The 20,096-nt window shown below is 38.9% G+C and overlaps 1 protein-coding gene across 1 annotated transcript in view; it reads right to left on the bottom strand.

Moving 5' to 3' along the window:
• Window positions 1–20,096, bottom strand: part of KL (klotho) — a 53,970-nt gene that overhangs the window by 10,392 nt on the left and 23,482 nt on the right. The window contains exon 2 of the mRNA XM_035302454.3: window positions 496–1,006. Coding sequence (XP_035158345.1) covers window positions 496–1,006 — 511 coding nt within the window. The remainder of the gene's footprint in view (window positions 1–495; window positions 1,007–20,096) is intronic.

The raw sequence follows: 20,096 nt of genomic DNA, 5'->3' as shown, positions 1-20,096 counted from the left end.
GACATCTTGTACCAAGACGTCTATCCTAGACACCCAGTATTGTGCCTGACACCATAAATAAACAAAGGCTTTAAACGCATGCTCCATTTATGCTATTTTGCTATTTTCTTTAGGAAACATGGACATTCCTTCTTCTTTAAAGAGTGTTTTATTCAACCAAAATAACAAGAACTGGAAAACATGCGCAGAGAGCTAGATATCCTGGGATTTATTTTATGTTTGATTTAATCTAAAAATCTAGAGTAGTAACTCTGAAAGTTAAGTAATTACAAATATTATAACCCAATTTCTCATTTATAAGTGGGTGTTTAAAAATTAACTCACGTTCCTCAAGATTCCAAATGAGAAAGGTGGTACATGAATGCATTCCTACTATTGCCAAAATACATGTCTTCATTAGGATTTAAAAATATAAATTCACATGGTTTATATTAGATAATCTTCATAAACGATTAAGATTTTGGCAGGAAATGAGAACTTTACCCACAATCATACCTTTCAAGGTTTCCATGATGAACTTTTTGAGGTAATACATACATTTGGCATCATCTCTCTTGGTGGTCCCTGAGACAAACCAGCCATTTTCCACAATAAATATTTGAGGATGATTATATTCAAGATCAATCCAGGAAAGCAGTTGCCTCAGGCTGGGAGATTCCAATTGGTGGAATTTCATGTGAGGGTCCACAAGTTGATAGCTCAAGGTCGGTCCAAAGGAAAGAGCAAAAAAGTCAGCAGTTCCATTGACGAATTTTTTCTCAGATTCAGTAAAATTAGGCAGAAGAGATGAAAGGTTATTCTTCATGCTCTCGGGATAGTCACCATCGATAAATATGGGTTTGGCAAACCAGCCTAGTACAAAATCCAGAGATTTTTGACATTCTTTGATGTTGTGGTTGGTCATACTTTGAGGAATGATCCAGTGAGAGCTTAGGGCAATGGACACCTGGCCTCCCTGAGTGGGACGGAAAGAAGTATTGTAGAGATGCCAGATTTTGGCATGAGCCTATGAAGGGAAAAATGATGGCAAATTTATCTCTAGTTGTGAGGAGAAATGCAACATAATACTTGAATCCCCAATTCAATTTATATACATTTCTCATCAAGCCTAACTTGATGACTAACAATGTAAGAATCAGCTAGAATCAATAAATTACTTCAAAGGTAGGTCACCCCACAGTAAGCTGCTACCAGGACTAGAGTTACTTCCATTGGTTTTTAGCCATCAGTGGAAAAAACTTAAAATCCCTGGGTTGAGGGTGTAGTTACCCACAGTTTGAAAGACTAACGAAATAAAAGAATTTGTTATAATATCTTACTATTTAACTGACTTTGGATTATGTAATTTTTAATTTACAGGTTTTGTGGAAATGCCACATCAGTGATCACATCAAGAATTTCTAAATAGGATTATATTTTTTATCCTGAGCTTGGGAGTTTTCAAAATGACTCAGGCTATTGGAGTCAATTTAATATTTCATAGTCATCTCTCAGAGCTACAGTTCTAACAAGCAATCTTCATTCTTCCCTAAGAAGAATCAGCACAACAAATTAAATAACCCACTCCAGTATCTAACCTTGGCCTACCCTCCAGAACCCTGGGACGGTGCTGGTTTCCCACAGGCCTAGGGTACAAGGTACAAGCCAAGAGCACAAAACAGCAGAATACAGCTGTGAGGAGATCAGATGTCCATAGTTAGCATGCAGCCAAGAGTTTCGTACAGCAATGAAAAGGGCTTTGCGTCCATAAAACCAACTTTATACTCCTGTAAATTCTTACTAACATCTGATATCTTATTTTCATTTGTTTTCTTTTTACCTACAAAGAAGAGTGAAAATTATAGGGTTTTTTTCTCCCCTACTCGAAGTGAGTTTCTCTTTCCCTTTGAATTCCTTGATTCACTCTCCCTATTTTCCTACAAATACAAGTGTTATTTATCAGCCTTTATTCCCTAACATATCCTCTTTGAAAACTCCATTCTGATTTTCTGTTTGACTCCATATATTCTCCAAAATGATCGTGCCAATTTTATTCCACTCCCTGGTCCTGCAGAAACTCCTTTGTTCATTAAGCCAAATAGCCTCTTCAACATATCCTAAATATTCCTCTTGTGGTTTATTTCAGTACAGGCATCCAAGAATGCCTCATCAACATTCTTATGTGTTCAGCCAAACATTTCAATGGAATAAGATAGTTTATGGCTAACTTTTCTTTTTAGTTTTTTAGTGAACATCTACTGTTTCATTTCACTGAATGTATTTTTTCACGACCTGAAGCAACTATCTATATTCCAAGAAGGAAATGGAGAATCAAATGTTGATCCAAAGAATAGCGGCACTTGCTCACGTGATCTAAGAAACCAGAGACTTAATCATGCCACACTTCTTCTAGTTTTGTGATCATACCTCCCCAGCCCTCACTTCTTTATTGAAAGGAAACCTCAAGATGTTAACAGTTAAACAGAGGCTGGGCACGATGGCTCATGCCTGCAATCCCAGCACTTTGGGAGGCTGAAATCCCAGCACATTGGGAGGATCCCTTGAGACCAGGAGTTCTCAACTAGCCTGCACAAACATACTGAGACCCCATTTCTACCGAAAAATCAAAAACTTAACCAGGCATGGTGGTATGTGCCTGTAGTCCTGGCTACAAGGGAGGCTGAGGCAGGTGAATCACTTGAGCCCAAGAGATCGAGGCTGCAGTGAGCCATGCTCAGGCCACTGAACTCCAGCCCAGGTGACAGAGAAAGATACTGCCTCAGAAAACAAAAACAAATAAATCAACAGTTAAACATAAAATCCATCAAGCGGTCCAGGCACTCAGCAGATAACTCCTTGACACCCAAAACCAGGGGACTTTCCTAATTTGACCCCATTTGAGGCCTATGAACAGTCACGTCCTAAATCTACCAGGCATTTTCTGTAGAATATGTGCTAAACAGGGAGTGCAAGAGTGAAAGAAAACGAAGAATTTATTCATCTCAGTCAGGTTTGCAGGTAGCTGAAGTCATACAATGGAATTTTTTATAATTATAGACTACTCTTCTAACCTTGAGGACTTTAACAAGGCTCAGAGGAAGAGGCTTAGCAAGGACATGATAAATGACCTGGGCCATAAGGAAAGACACACATGGTCTCTGATGGCAGATAAAGTTCCTGCTCCCTCACTCTTTTTTGTTTGTTTGTTTTAAACAAACCTCACTCTGTTACCCTGGCTGGAGTGCAGTTGTGTGATCACAGCTCACTGTAACTTCTACCTCCCAGGCTCAAGCAATCCTCTCACTTCAACCTTCCAGGTCACTGGGACTACAGGTGCATGCCACCATATCTGGTTAATTTTTTAATTTTTTAGTAGAGACAAAATCTTGCTGTGTTGCCCTGGCTGGTCTTGGACTTCTGGGCTCAAGCGATCCTCAGCCTCCAAACTCAGCCTCCCAAAGCATTGAGATTACAGGAATGAGCCACCGCACCTGTCCCAAAGCGCTGAGTTACAGGCATGAGCCACCCCACCAGTCCCGAAGCGCTGAGTTACAGGCATGAGCCACCGCACCTGGCCTTCGTCACTCTTAGTTGGCCACATTTCTTAATCTGGGCAGGTAAACTGAACTTTCTTGTGCCTCACAGGACTGTTGTGAGGATTGACTGAGATAATTTATGTAAAACTTCTAATGCAGAGTTGCACCAGTAGGGTCTCCATGAATGCTTATCCCTTCTTATCCCTTCTCTTTCTAAAGGATGAGCAAACCAAAGGGAAGATCTGTAGGTAGAGGCTGAATTCCTTAGCAGGGGTTTTTTCCTCTACCTACAAATTCTTCCTGATAAAACTTGGGTGTGGAGTAGAAGAGACTTAGGCTTAGATTCCCTACTCTCCTAACTGACAGTGTGAGCCTCACTTACTGCTCTGTACAAGTGGGAATGACATCTCTTGTCCCATAGGAACACTGTGAGGATTGAATGACATAGTGAAAGTGAGAATGTCTTTTAGGTGGTTGATTATTTTACAGAGGGATAAGTTTGCAGCATTAGAAAGCAATTTAGATATCATTTGGATTAACTGCTTGCCTCATGCCAAAACCCTGTTGAATCTTATTGGATTGCTCTTTACAGCATGCCAACTTGGTGGTCAGCCCAGGCATGGCACCTTCTCTAAGAAATCGCTGCAACCCCATGGCCCCCCACACTATGCTGCACGTCCCTCCTCTGGCACAAGAATCTCACACATACTTCTCTCACATCATTTACTGCAGATAATAAGGCACATCCCTCCCTAAACTGAGCTCCCTGTGGAGTTCCCTCCCTCCTTCCCTGGCACACGGAGGCCCCCATTGTCTGTTAAACTGAATTGAACCAGCTTCACCGCCCCTTCATGAGACAGTTCACTCCCTTTGCAGATGGTAGATTTGACAGATTAAATATTATGAGTCAGAGTGTGGGAAAGTCACTGTTTAGGATGTTGCAACAACTAAGGATGATTAATAGGGAGATGGTTACATATGGTCTTGCAATGCTTTCTAATTATTCCAGGTATGTTAATCTTACAGGCTTGCTGTCTTAAGACTGGGATTTAATCAAGTTATTGACAAGTACTCAGTGAAGTCATTAACTGTATGGCCAAGAACGTTTATCTAAATACAATTTTTAATAGTCAAACATTGAAAACAATTGAAATGTCTAATATTCAAATATATTTACAATGTATGAATTTTTTAATACATGATAGTATAACTAAAGAAATACCATTATTCAGGCATTATAAATAATTGAAAAGATATCTACATGTAAAAACGTTCCTAAAATACTAACTGAACAAAAAAGGGTTATAAAACAGCTAGAGTTTATAGATTCCCTACTCTCCTACTAGAGTTTAGTAGCATTTTGATCTGGAGGGATTTATAACTTGTTAAAATAAGTTTTATGGCAGGACTGTGGGTGGTATAATTTGCTTCATTTCACCCATCTATATATTTTTTCATTTCCTGCCATAAACATGTATTGCTCTAGAGTTAAAAAATAAAATAAAATTCAGAAAAGGAAATGGTTCATAGCAGTCGGATGGCAGGCCTGCTTGATGGTTATCAAAAGTCTCTGCTTCATCTAACCCTGCCTACCTGTTCTCTAACTTGCCCTATGGTCTCTGCCTGAAATCCAAGTCCCAGGCACATTGAACCCCACTTCAAGTTCTATGACTCTCTAGACTTCCATGTTTTTGTAGGTGCAGTTCTCCAAGGTATGTTTTACCTATTCCCAGTTCCTTCACCCTCACCCCACTTTAAAACTCAACTGAGATGTCACCACCTCTAGGAAGCCTTCCTTGGCATCTTCACTCTCCCCAGTGTTGATTAAATGTCTGTTCTATGTGTTTCCATGACTGTCCTCTACCCAAGACCTTAACCTCACTTTACTGCATTTATTTAAGTGTCTGGATTGTCGGTGTTTTGAAGGCATTGGTTGAGTCTTTTATCTCTCTATCCTCATATTCAAGCAGAATCTCTTCAACAGAGCCAGTGTTCAATAGACGGATGTGGAGGAATGAAGGCTGGCAGTAAGAACCAGATCAAAGGGTCTAGGACAGAAGCAACATTTTTCTGGGCTGAAGCAGGAAAACTCTCTCATAAGCTACTCTGGTTCTTATTTTGCTTCCAAGAACATGAAAGAGAAATTTTAGGTACATACCATTAAAAAAATAAATTAGAAGGAATTTTATATGGCAGGCCTCCTGAGAATAATACTGTATTATTTCATAATGTGCTAATCATCCACTTTGGGGTATAAATCTCTCTGGTATGTGATACCCTCCTTGCCTCCTTCCTACCTTTCATTTAGATTTTGAAATATGGAGTCTGAAAAAATCTAGAAGAAAAATGGATCTGGAAATCCTTCCTACAAATTAGCTAGTAGCCCCGAATTTTGGAAGTCAAGGAAAATACTCCGAATTCCGCAAAACATATAGACGTTTTCTCTTTGGCTAAATTGTAAGCTCGCTGCCATTTGCCTATTTGGATCCCTCACAGAACCCAACATAAAGTGTCACGCACATAAGCTGCTTTAACATGGTGGGTGGAAAGAAACAGGTAGTGAACCTCAGGTCCACTCCTGCTTTCCACCTTGGGTCATATTCTAGGTATGGTTGAGGAAAATGAAGCCCACCTAATACACAGCAGGATCACTGATCTGAAAAGGCAGAAAGCAAAGATGAGAACCCTGAAATAGGTCAACATACTGGAAAGAAGAAATCTACATAAAAGAAGGGCCCAGAAATCTGCATGAGATTTCCCAAGGATCCTTGGCTGTCCATGCACAGGTCAAGATTTTGTGAGGCTCAGCAAAGAGAAGCAGCCACAGTTCTCGGAGATGAAAATACTGCATTTCAAAATAGCCAGAGTAGAAAAATGCAGCTGAGAACTTCAGGTATTCAGCTGAACCTCAGGAAGGTCATTACCTGAGAAGGAAAAATTAAGCTGGAATAAACCACTCTAACAAAGACTAAATCCATATCAAGTAAATCTGGTAATTTAACTTCTTAGCAGAACTAAATACAATACCCTTTAAAGGGAGACAACATTGACCAGGCTCCCTATAATGTTTCATTCATAGCATACAGAGCATAATAAAAATCTAGATGTGTAAAAAAGCAGGAAAATGAAACCCTTAATTAAGAAAAAAAAAGTATTCAAAATCAATGGAAGCCAAGATATCCCAGATACTGGGATTAGCAGAGGACTTTAACATAGCTATTATAAATATGTTCAAGGATTTCAAAGAAAATATAGATATAATGAACAAATGGAGAATAACAGCAGAGAAACAACAACTGAAGAAAACATGAACATTCATAGAACTGAAAAGTGAAACAAACAAATTTCTGAATAGGATTAACGATATTCATTCTAAATAGATCATACAATAAGATTAAAAAATGTAATCCCTAAAACTCACAGAAAATATTAAAAGTTTTCTCTAAAAGGCCAATAAATTAAGAAAAATGAATTACTAAACATGCAGAAATAAAGAATAAAAAACAAATGGGATGAAAAGAAAACAAATAGCAGGACTATAAACATAAACCAATCATAGTAATAAATATTCAAATAAACATGGACTAAATGCTCCAAGTACAAGACAGATGCTATGAAAGTAGATTTTGGAAAAGTAAGTTCCAGTTACATTCTGTGTGCAAGAAACGTACTATAAATATAAAGTGATGGCATAAAGGAAAGAGAATCAACAGAGACATATCATGCAAATGGCAAGCATTAAAAAGCTGGCATGACTATATTAATAACAAAGTGGAGGCTTTGAACATCACCATAATCTGATTAGAGCTAACAGACATATATACTAATAGAACATGCTACCCATCTAACAAAAGCAGAATACACATTTTCTCAAGTGCACATAATACATGTTCCTGGATAGATCATATATTAGGCCAGAAAATAAGTCAATAAATTTTAAACTACTGAAATCCTAAAAAGTATTTTTTCTTACCACAATGAAATGAAACTAGTAATTAATGAAAATAACAAAAGGAAAGCTAGAAAATTCACAAATATGTGGAAATTAAACAACACACTCAAACAAGCAATGAGCCAAAGGAGAAATCACAAGGTAGATAAGTGAAAACTTAAAGATGTATATTTAAAAACTAGCTGAATATACAACATACCAATACTTATAAATTGCAGCAAAAGTAATGCTCAGAGGAAATTCTACAGCTATAAATGCCCACATCAAAAAAACAAGATGTATCTCAATAACTTAGCTGTCCACCTTAAGAAAATAAAAAAGAAGAGTCAACTAAACTCACAGCTAACAGAATAAATAACTAATAAAACTTAGAATGGATATAAACAAAATACAGAGTAGAAAATTATAGAATCAACAAAGTCCAAAATTGGTTCTTTGAAAAAAATCAACAAAACTGACCACACTTTAGCAAGACTGACTAAGGAAAAAAGGAGAAAAGAAACAAATGAATACAATCGTAAAAGAAAATGGGAACATTTCTACTGACCTTTTCTATATATCTATTTCTGTAATAAAAAGAATTACAAGAGAACATTATGAACATTTGGATGCCAACAAATTAGATAGCAGAGATGAACTGGAAAAACTCCTGGAAGCACACATATTACCAAAAGTGGCTAAGGGAACAATGTAAAATCTAATCTAGGTGTAAAAGAGATTGAATCAGTAATCAAAAACTTTCAAACTGAGAAAAGCCCAGGACGTGTGGCTTGAATAGCGAATTGTGCCAAACATTTAAAGAATTAACACTGACTCTTTTCAAGCTCTTCAAAAAACAGGAGAGGAAAGAACACTCTAACTTAGCCTATGTGGCCAGCATTATCTTGATACCAAAGCCAGTTAAAGCCATCACAAGTAAATAACAGCTATAGACCAATATCCTTTATGAATATAGATGCAAAAGAACACAAAAAAAATTAACAAAACAAACCTGGTAGCATATTCTAAGAATTACATAGCACAGTCAAGTAGAATTTATTCCAGGATGCAAGGATGAGTCAAAATATAAAAATCAATCAGTGTAATGCATCACATCGATAGAGTAGTGGGGGAGAAACCCCATATGGTCATCTCAATTAATGCAGAAAAAGCATGTGACGAAAATCTGAAAGCCTCTCATAATAAAAATACTGGGAGACTAGGACTAGAAAAGAACTTCCTTAACATGATTTTTTAAAATATTTATGAAAAACCCATAGCCAATATTACAGTGAAAGGCTGAGAGCTTCCCCCCTAAGATCAAGAGCGAAAGGAAGATGCTGCTTTCATTGTCTCTCTGTAACGCTGTACTGCAAGTTCTTGCCAGAGCAGTTAGGAGGAAAAAAACCATCCAAGTTAGAACAGAAGTAAAACTATCCCTCTTCACAGATAACGTGATTCTACATACGGAAAATCCAAAGAACCCACAAAAATCTATTGCAGAAAATAAACGATTTCAACAAAATTACAAAGTACAAGAGCAACACACAAAATTGAGTTGTATTTCTGTACAATAGAAACAAACAATCTAAAAAGCAAATTAAGAAAACAATTCCATTTGTAATAAATTCAAAAAGAATAAAATATACATAGGAGTACATTTAACCACTCTCACCATTTCCACTTGCATCGTACTGGAGGTCCTAGCCAGTGGAGCAAGGCAAATAAAAAAAATAAAAGGCATGTTGATTGGAAAGGGAAAAAAAAGCTTTGTTGTTCATTTAAAACATGATTGTCTGTGTAGAAATCCTAGGGGATTTAAAAAACAAAACAAAACAAAAAACCAGAAAAACTATTAAAACTAGCAAGTAAATTTAGCAAGCTGGCAGAATACCATGTTAGTAGAAAAATCAGTTGCATTTGTCCAGGAGCAGTGGCTCACACCTGTAGTTCCAGCTACTTGGGAGGCTGAGGCGAGAGGATCACTTAAGTCCAGGAGTTCAAGGCTGCAGTGAGCTCTGACCGTGCCACTGCACTCCAGCCTGGGTGACAAAGTGAGCCCCTGTCTCAAAAAAAAAAAAAAAAAAAAATCAATTGCATTTATGTATGAACAGAAAATAAATGGAAAATAAATTTCAAATACAATGCCATTTACAGTGGTACCAAAACCATAAAATACTTAAAAATAATTTAACAAAAGATGGGCAAATTGCTACAATTATAACACATTGCTAACAGAAATTAAAGAAGATCTAAATAAACCATTTTTATGGATTGGAAGACTCAATATTGTTATCAAATTTCCCCAGACTGACCTATTGAATCAACATCATCTCATCCAGAATCCCAACAAACATTTTGTAGAAATGGGTAAGTCAATTCTAAAATATATATATAATAAACAAGAATATAGAACAGCTAAAATAACTGGAAAAAGGAAATACACAGTTGAATCATTCACACTACCTGATTTCAAGAATTGTTTTAAAGCTATAATTATTTAATATAGTGTGATATTGGCATAAGTATAGACAAATAAATCAAAGGTGTAAAACAGAAAATTCCAAAATAACCCATGGCCAATTGATTTTTAATGAATACATCAAAGCAATGATGTGACAACAGGAAAGATGTTTCAACAAATGGTCCCTGACGACTGGAAACGTGTATGAAAAAAATTAGACCCAATCTTGCATAAAAACTTGAGACAGATCATAGATCTAAAGCTAAAACTATAAAACTTATAGAGCAAAATGTAAGAGATCAGTCTCTTGATCTTGGAGCAGGAAACTATTTCTTAAAACACAGAAAGCACTATATAAATATACATATGTATAAAACATCTCCCCTCAGTATGTGATTTGCCTTTACATTTTAACATTTGATGAGCAGGTTTTAATTTTGATGTAGTCCAATTTATCAATTTTTTGTTTATGATTAGTATATAGATGACAAAATAATTATATCCAAAGTAAATATATAAGCCTACCTACCTATCAGTAGTAAAAGAGAAATCACTCCCCTTCCCACCATAAGCAAAAGATTTGAACAGATATTTCACAAGAGAATCTTCACCAACGTTCAATAAACACATAGAAATGTCCTCAACATCATCAGGAAAATGCAAATTAAAACCCCAATGAGCAACCACACCCACTAAGATGCCTGCAGTTAAAAACACTAACAACAGTCGGTGTGCAGTGGCTCATGCCTGAAATCCCAGCACTTTGGGAGGCAGAGGAGGGTGGATCACTTGAAGCCAGGAGTTCAAGACCAGCCTGGGCAACATGGTGAAACCCTGTCTCTACTAAAAATACAAAAATTAGCTGGGTGTGGTGTCACACCTCTGTAGACCCAGCTGTACAGGAGGCTGAGGCATGAAAATTGCTTGAACCTGAAAGGCAGAGGTTGCAGTGAGCCAAGACCACACCATTGTACTCCAGCCTGGGCAACAGAGTGAGACACTCCCTCAAAAAAAGAAGAAAAAATTCTACCAACAAATTCTTGCAAGGTGAGAATATAAATAATACCACCACTTTGGAAAACTACTTGACAATTTCTTATAAAATTAAACATAGATTTTCTCTGTAATCTAGCAAGTTCATACCTAGGTAGTTACCAAGAGAAATGATGACATAAGCCTCCGTAAGACTTGTACAATATCAAGATAAAACTTACAAAAAAGATGTGTTCAAAGTTGCTGGCTGGGCATGGTGGCTCATGCCTGTAATCCCAGCACTTTGGGAACCTAAGGCAGGTGGATCATCTGAGGTCAGGAGCTCAAGACCAACCTGACCAACACGGTAAAACACCGTCTCTAATAAAAATACAAAACTTAGCCAGGTGTGGTGGCACATGCCTATAATCCCAGCTATTCAGGAGGCTGAGGCAGGAGAATCACTTGAACCCAGGTGGCAAAAGCTGCAGTGAGCCGAGATCGCGGCCACTGCACTCCAGCCTGGGAGACAAGAGCAAAACTTAAATAGTAGCTTAAATCACAATAGCAGAAAACTGAAAACAACATAAATGTCCATTTATAGGAGAATGTATAAACAGAGTGGCCCGTTTATACAATGGAATACTGCTCATTAATGCAAAGAGTGAACTACTGTTATATGCAGTAATATGAATTAATCTCAAAAAGATAGTTTAGAGTGAGAGGACCCAGACACAGAGTACATTCACAGAGATGTTTGATTCCATTTACATAAAGTCCCAAAATCAGTCTATGGTGATAGGAATCACAGTAGTGGTCTCCTGTGGAGATTGAGAATTAATTAGAAGTCACAAGGAAACTTTCTGGGGTGATGAGAATATTCTATATCTTTACTTGAATATTTGTTACAAGTATCCATACACATACAGATATATGCAGTCATCAAATTCATCAAATTGTTTATAAAATATGTGCATCAGTTTTAAAGATCTATAGATTAATATATACATAGTAGATGAATATCTTAGTCATTGGAGAAGCTATTCAGGTATAGAAATATAATTACCTACAATTTATGTGCTGAGAGAACACTGATTTTCTCTGAAACATAGATTTATCTTTGAAACTACTATAGTAATCTGTTACCTTTTAAAAATCACAATTATTTAGCTTTTAATTACTGGAATCATAGTCATTCAACAAATATTACACTAGGCATTTTTCTAAGGGATTCAAAATATGGTCCTGTTCTCAGGAAGCTTACATTCTCAGGAGGAAGAGAGGTAACAATGAAAATAAAGCAGAAAAGCATAGAAGGTAACAGGGATGGGGACAGCAAGGCAGTTTCAATAGGAAAGTCTTCTTCAAGGAAGCATCATCTGGGGATCTGTAACAGAAAAAGTGAAGAATGCTAAAAAAGACTGGGACCTGGGCTGGGGGTGTGCGGAAGATACAGGGAACCAGGAGGGTGGGATGGGGGTGTTAAAGGATACAGAAAGAGCATTCCAGGCAGAGTTGAGCAAGTGGTTGAGAGCATAGACTCAGCCAGGCTTTTCTAATTCTGCCCCCTTATTAGCTGTGGGACCTTGGACACATTATCTAGAGTCTGTGCCTCTACTTCCTAATCTGTAAGCAACGGCAAAAACATGGCAATTACTTTGGCACCAACCTAATAGCTTTAGTCACAATAGCAAAAAACTGAAAACAGCAATAATGTCCATTTACAGGAGAATGTATGAACAGTGTGGTCTCTTTATACAATGGAATATTACTCCTTGTTTCCTCGTGACTCCTAATCCATTTTCAGCCTCCATAGGAGACCACTGTTGTGATTCCCATCACCATAGACTGATTTTGGGACTTCATGTAAATGGAATCAAACAACTAAACAACTATGTAAATGCACTCTTTGTGTCCGGGTAATGATTGGTGAATTCCTAAAAATCAATGGCTATTATGCGGAGAATAGGATCTAGGAGGGCAAAGGGGCAGCCAGGAGACCAGGTAGACAGTTATTGCAATGGTCCAGGCAAAAGATAATGGTGGTTTGGACCAAAAGAGATAGTAACAAGTGGCTAGATTGAGGCTATCATTGAAGGCAGAATCAGTAGAACTTGCTGATGAATTGGATATAAATGTGGCATGTGACAGAGGGAAGAGGAATCAAGGAACTCAAAGAAAACGACAAATAAGGAGTTAGGGAAGGGAAGGGATCAAGTTCTGTGTAGGTCACAGGTCTGGCTTTCAATGAAGATACCTGATAGGCAGCTGAGTATATGAACCTGAAGTTGGAGAAGACATGGAAGGCATCACCAATCACCCAGATATGCTTCAGGGGTAATACTGAATGGGCCGCTTTTTGATATCTATCATTCCTTAGATTTTTTAAAAAATTGAAATGGAATAATTCTTAAAGGATTAATTTAATCCTACAAATAATCTTAATTAAATGGACTGAGACCAATGGTGGAAGAAATGAAATACAGCCCATAAGTAGAAAATAATTCAAATAGCTCATTTGTGTCTTTACCCACCCAAGAAAAGGGCCCTCCAGATGTTACTTTAGTTCTGAATTAAAGGTTCATGCTTTCGAAAAAATCAAAGGAAAGAAAAAATTTTAGAAAGCACTAGAGATCTTTTTTTCTTTCTTTCTGGCAGCCTATTACCTCAACTTCAAGAAGAGTATTGGGATTACATGTCTGAGGACTTCCTTAAAAGTCACTGCTACTGTGTGGTGTTTACATAAGCATGCCAACTAGCCCGATGTTTGTGTTTGTAGACCAAATGATTCCTCTTATTTCTATTAGCACACCTCCATGGTTTATAAGCTCCAGTTCCTTAAGACAGAATTTCAAACAGCCTGTCACAAAACAACCACCTAATAGAACACATAAATAATCTCCCCAAAATAACTATCTACAACTTTATCCACAAAAATAGCCAATAGTCTCTGTGTGCAGTTCCTTAAAAGTTGCTCAGGATTTAACCAATGCACAAGGACTAACATCTGCCTTCCCTGACACCCAGTTAGATGAATATATGTGAACAGGCAGCCGCTGGGCACCTCTACCTGCTTTGGACTTCTTAGCAAATCAAATTAAGTTGCATTTCTAGCTCTGAGCACCAAGCCCTACAGCCTTCTACAAAGTAACAGGAAGACCAGTAGAGTCTCATATAAATATAACAGCATCACTTCCCAGCCCAGCTGTTTTGCTATAGCCAGGCCAATTTCTGGTTACTCCTCACCCCTGGACTGTACCTACACTGGATGACACCACCAACCCTGAAGTTGCATTCTGCTTTTCCTTATTATCCATATCCCTTTCTGCCTTCTGTTTTGGACTTGCCTCTTTAAAGAAGCAGTTCCCAATGAACCCCACTTACTCTTAGTACTATCTTCCCCAGTTATTACCTGAAATTTTTCCACTTCTTCCAAAGTTGGCTCAATTCCCATCTCCCCTGCAAAGTCTTGTTTGGCTCCCCAGATGCATTTAGGTATTCCTTTCCCAAGCATCCAACCCACATGTGGGAGTAAATCCCATGCTTCTTCACAGTTCTTCCTAAATTGGTGGCTATTCCCCAAGATCATATTATACTCTCCAATCACAATAAAGTTGAATGGAAACAACCTGAACATCCAATCACATGGTATTATTCATTCATTTATCCTTTCAGTCAAATATTCATTTAGTGAAGGAAAAAGAAAGATGGCGCTGTAGGAGCAGCTCAGGATTGCAGCTCCCAGTGAAAGCTCAGAGGGTGAGTGGACGCTGTATTTCCAGACAGATCTTTATTGCCCACAGACCAGGAGATTCCCAGGTAGAGGAGCCCCACAGGTCACCAGCACGGCTGTTTTGGCCGGTGCGGCTGTTTCGGCCAGTGCGGCTGTTTCGGCCGGCACAGCTGTTTCAGCTGGCACCGCAGTGCAGTGGCTCTCCATACAAAATACACTGGTCTGGTTGCCCTGTTAAATTGGCAATTGGGGATCCGGGAAGGCAGATTAGCACATTCATCTTATTAAAGGGGACTGAAACATAAAGCCAGGCCAGGAAATTCCCAGGCAGTGACGTTGTTTCAGCCAGTGCAGTGGGTCGCCACATGGGAAATCACACAGATCCTGGCGCCCTTTCAGCAGGCAACTGGAACACCTGGGAGAGAGTCAATGTTCAACTTAAAAAAAAAAAGGGCTCTGAGGCAGGGAGCCAGGTGATCAGGCTCGGTGGGTCCCCCCACAAAAACAAACAAACAAAAAAAACTGCAATTGGAAACGCTCAGGGTTGAGAGTTTCACAGGAAGCACAGCTGAACCCAGGATGGTGCAGCTCTGTGGGGGAGAGGTGTCTGCCATTACTAAGGCACTCCACCCCTATGTAGGTAGTCTACCATTGCTGACGCAGCCTGCTGTTGCCGAGGCAACCCACCATAACAGAGAGAGTCCGCCATTATAGAGGTGGGTCACCATCTCCACAGCAGTTCTAACCACACCCATACAAACAGGACTGCAGGGAAATATACACAGCAGCAGGGCGGAGCCCATGGCAGCAGGGCGGACCCCAGAGCAGCTCAGCAAAGCTTCTGCAGGCAGGCAGTGACTAGGCTGCCTCCTTGCTGGGCATGACAGTGCAACGGATATTCATAAATAAAGCCCTAACTCCCCAGGACAGAGCACCTGGGGAAAAAAAGGGGTTTTATGAGTTCTGCTGCTGAAGACTTAAACGTACCTGCCTAGCAGCTCTGAATGAACAACGGAGCTCACAGCTCAGCACTTGAGCCCCTATAAAGTACAGACTGTCTCCTCAAGCAGCTCTCTGACCCCCGTATATCCAAAGAGTCACCTCACAAAGGACTGATCAGACTGACATTTGGTGGGCATCATTCTGGGACAAAGATAGCATAAGAAGAAACTGGTAGCAACCCTTACTGTTCTGTAGCTGCTGCAGGTGTTCCCCAGGCAAACAGAGCCTGGAGCAGACCTCAGCAGTCCTATGGCAGAGGGGCCAGACTGTTAGAAGGAAAACTAAGAAAGAGAAATAACTTCATCATCAACAATCTGGACGTCCACCCAGAGACTCAACCTGAAAATCAGCAACTAAACAGACGACAGGTGGATAAATCCACAAAGAGGGGAAGAAACCAGCACAAAAAGGAGGAAAACACCCGAAACCAGAACACCTCGCCTCCCACAAGAAATCACAACTCCTCACTAGCAAGGGAACAAAGCTGGACGGAGAATGAGTGTGATTAAATGACAGAATCAGACTTCAGAAGGTGGGTAATGAGAAACTTCCATGAGCTAAAAGAACATGTTCTAACTCAATGCAAAGAAACTCAATGAAAAAAGATTTGATGAAATGATAACAAGAATGGACAACTTAGAGAGGTATATGAGTGAATTGATGGAGCTGAAAAACACAACATGAGAACTTTGCGAAGCATGCACAAGTTTTAACAAGCGAATTGACCAACCAGAAGAAAGGATATCAGAGGTCGAAGATCAACTCAATGCAATAAAATGAGAAGGCAAGATTAGAGAAAAAAGAGCAAAAAGGAATAAAAAAAGTCTCCAAGAAATGTGGGGCTATGTGAAGAGACCTAATCTACATTTGATAGGTGTACCTGAATGTGAAGAAGAGAATGAAGCCAAGTTGGAAAATACTCTTCAGGATATTATCCAGGAAAACTTCTCCAATCTAGCAAGGCAGGCCAATATTCAAATCCAGGAAATACAGAGAACACCACAAAGATATTCCGCAAGAAGAGCAACCCCAAGGCACATAATCATCAGATTCACCAGGGTTAAAATGAAGGAGAAAATACTAAGGGCAGCCAGAGAGAAAGGTCGAGTCACCCACAAAGGGAAGCCCATCAGACTCACAGCAGATCTCTCGGCAGAAACCCTACAAGCCAGAAGAGAGTGGCGGCCAATATTCAACATCCTTAAAGAAAAGAACTTTCAACCCAGAATTTCATATCCAGCCAAACTGAGCTTCAGAAGTGAAGGAAAAATAAAATCTTTTGCAAACAAGCAAGTACTCAGAGATTTTGTCACCACCAAGCCTGCTTTACAAGAGCTCCTGAAAGAGGCACTACACATAGAAAGGAACAACCAGTACCAGCCACTCCAAAAACATACCAAATGCTAAAGAGTATCAACAAAATGAAGAATCTGCATCAACTAATGGGCAAAATAGCCAGCTGGCATCAAAATGGCAGTATTAAATTCACATGTAACAATATTAACCCTAAATGTAAATGGGCTAAATGCACCAATCAAAAGACACAGACTGCCAAATTGGATGAAAAGCCAAAACCCATCAGTGTGCTGTATCCAGGAAACCCATCTCACATGCAAGGATACACAAAGGCTCAAAATAAAAAGATGGAGGAAGATTTACCAAGCAAATGGACAGCAAAAAAAAGCAGGAGTTGCAATCCTCATCTCTGATAAAATAGACTTTAAAGCAACAAAGATCAAAAGAGACAAAGAAGGTCATTATATAATGGTAAAAGGATCGATACAACAAGAAGAGCTAATGATCCTAAATATATATGGACCCAACACAGGAGCACCCAGATACATAAGGCAAGTTCTTAATGACTTACAAAGAGACTTAGACTCCCACACAATAATAGTGGGAGACTTTAACACTCTACTGTCAATATTAGACAGATCAACCAGACAGAAAATTAACAAGGATATCCAGGACTTGAACTCAGACCTGGAACAAGCAAACCTGATAGACATTTACAGAACTCTCCACCCCAAATCCACAGAATATACATTCTTCTCAGCACCACATCACACCTACTCTAAAATTGATCACATAATTGGAAGTAAAGCACTCCTCAGCAAATGCAAAACAACTGAAATCATAACAAACAGTCTCTCAGACCATAGTGCAATCAAGTTAGAACTCAGAACTCAGAAACTAACCCAGAACCGCACAGCTTCATGGAAACTGAACAACTGGCTCTTGAATGTTGACTGGATAAAGAATGAAATGAAGGCAGAAATAAAGAAGTTCTTTGAAACCAACGAGAATGAAGACACAACATGCCAGAATCTCTGGGACACATTTAAAGCAGTCTCTAGAGGAAAATATATAGCAGTAAGTGCCCATATGAGAAGAGTGGAGAGATCCAAAATTGACACCCTATCATCAAAATTGAAAGAGCTAGAGGAGCAAGATCAAAAAAAACTCAAAACCTAGCAGAAGACAAGAAATAACTAAGATCCGAGCTGAACTGAAGGAGATAGAGACACAAAAACCCTTCAAAAAATCAGTAAATCCAAGAGCTGGTCTTTTGAAAAGATCAACAAAATAGACAGACCACTAGCCAGATTGGTTAAAAATAAAAGAGAGAACAACCAAATAGATGCAATAAAAACGATAAAGGGGAAATCACCACAGATTCCACAGAAATTCAAACCATCATCAGAGAATATTACAAACAACTCTATGCACATAAACTAGTAAACCTGGAAGAAATGGATAAATTCCTGGACACCTGTGTCCTCCCAAGCCTAAACCAGGAGAAAGCTGAAACTATGAATAGACCAATAACAAGGTCTGAAGTTGAGGCAGCAATTAAAAGCCTACCACATAAAAAGGCCCAGGTCCAGATGGGTTCACAGCCGAATTCTACCAGACACACAAAGAGGAACAGTTACCATTCCTTCTGAAACTATTCCACATAATTCAAAAAGAGGGAATCCTTCCCAAATCATTTTATGAGACCAACATCATCCTGATAACAAAACCCGGCAGAGACTCAACAAGAAAAGACAACTTCAGGCCAATATCCATGACGAACATAGACGCAAAAATCTTCAATAAAATACTGGCAAGCCGATTGCAACAGCACATCAAAAAGCTTATCCACCATGATCAAGTAGGATTCATCCCGGGGATGCAAGGCTGGTTCAACATACGCAAGTCTATAAACGTAATTCACCACATAAACAGAACCAAAAACAAAAACCACATGATTATCTCAATTGACGCAGAGAAGGCCTTTGACAAAATTCAACAGCCCTTTATGCTAAAAACCCTCAATAAACTCGGTATTGATGGAACTTATCTCAAAACAATAAAAGCTATTTATGACAAACCAACAGCCAATATCATACTGAATGGGCAAAAACTGGAAGCATTCCCTTTGAAATCTGGCACTGGACAAGGATGCCCTCTCTCACCACTCCTATTCAATATAGTACTGGAAGTTCTAGCCAGAGCAATCAAGCAAGAAAAAGAAATAAAGTGTATTCAAATAGGAAAGGTGGAAGACAAATTGTCTCTATTTGCAGACGACATGATCGTATATCTGGAAGACCCCATTGTCTCAGCCCAAAAACTCCTGAAACTGATAAGCAACTTCAGCAAAGTCTCAGGATACAAAATCAATGTGCAAAAATCACAAGCATTCCTCTACACCAATAACAGACTTAAAGAGAGCCAAATCAAGAACGAACTGCCATTCACAATTGCTACAAAGAGAACAAAATACCTAGGAATACAACTAACAAGGAATGTAAAGGACCTCTTCAAGGAGAACTACAAACCACTGCTCAACGAAGTAAGAGAGGACACAAACAGATGGAGAAACATTCCATGTTCATGGTCAGGAAGAATCAATATCCTGAAAACGGCCATACTGTCCAAAGTAATTTACAGATTCAACGCTATCCCCATCAAGCTACCAATGACCTTCTTCACAGAACTGGAAAAAACTACCTTAAACTTCATGCGGGAACCAAAAGAGAGCCCGCATAGCCAAGTCAATTCTAAGTAAAAAGAACATAGCAGGAGGCATCACACTATCGGACTTCAAACTATACTACAAGGCTACAGTAATCAAAACAGCATAGTACTGGTACCAAAACAGAGATATAGACCAATGGAACAGAATAGAAGCATAGGAAGCAACACAACACATCTGCAACCATACAATCTTGGATAAACCTGACAAAAACAAGCAATGGGGAAAGGATTCCCTGTTTAATAAATGGTGTTGGGAAAACTGGCTAGCCATGTGCAGAAAGCAGAAACTGGACCCCTTACTGACACCTTACACTAAAATTAACTCCAGATGGACTAAAAACTTAAACATAAGACCTAACACCATGAAAACCCTAGAAGAAAATCTAGGCAAAACCATTCAGGACATAGGAGTAGGCAAGGACTTCATGACCAAAACACCAAAAGCCTTGGCAA

Source organism: Callithrix jacchus, chromosome 5 (assembly GCF_049354715.1).
Source record: "Callithrix jacchus isolate 240 chromosome 5, calJac240_pri, whole genome shotgun sequence".
Classification (NCBI taxonomy): Eukaryota; Metazoa; Chordata; class Mammalia; order Primates; family Cebidae; genus Callithrix; species Callithrix jacchus.
The sequence above is the reverse complement of the archived record's forward strand: the minus strand, read 5'-3'. Positions and strand labels throughout refer to the sequence as shown.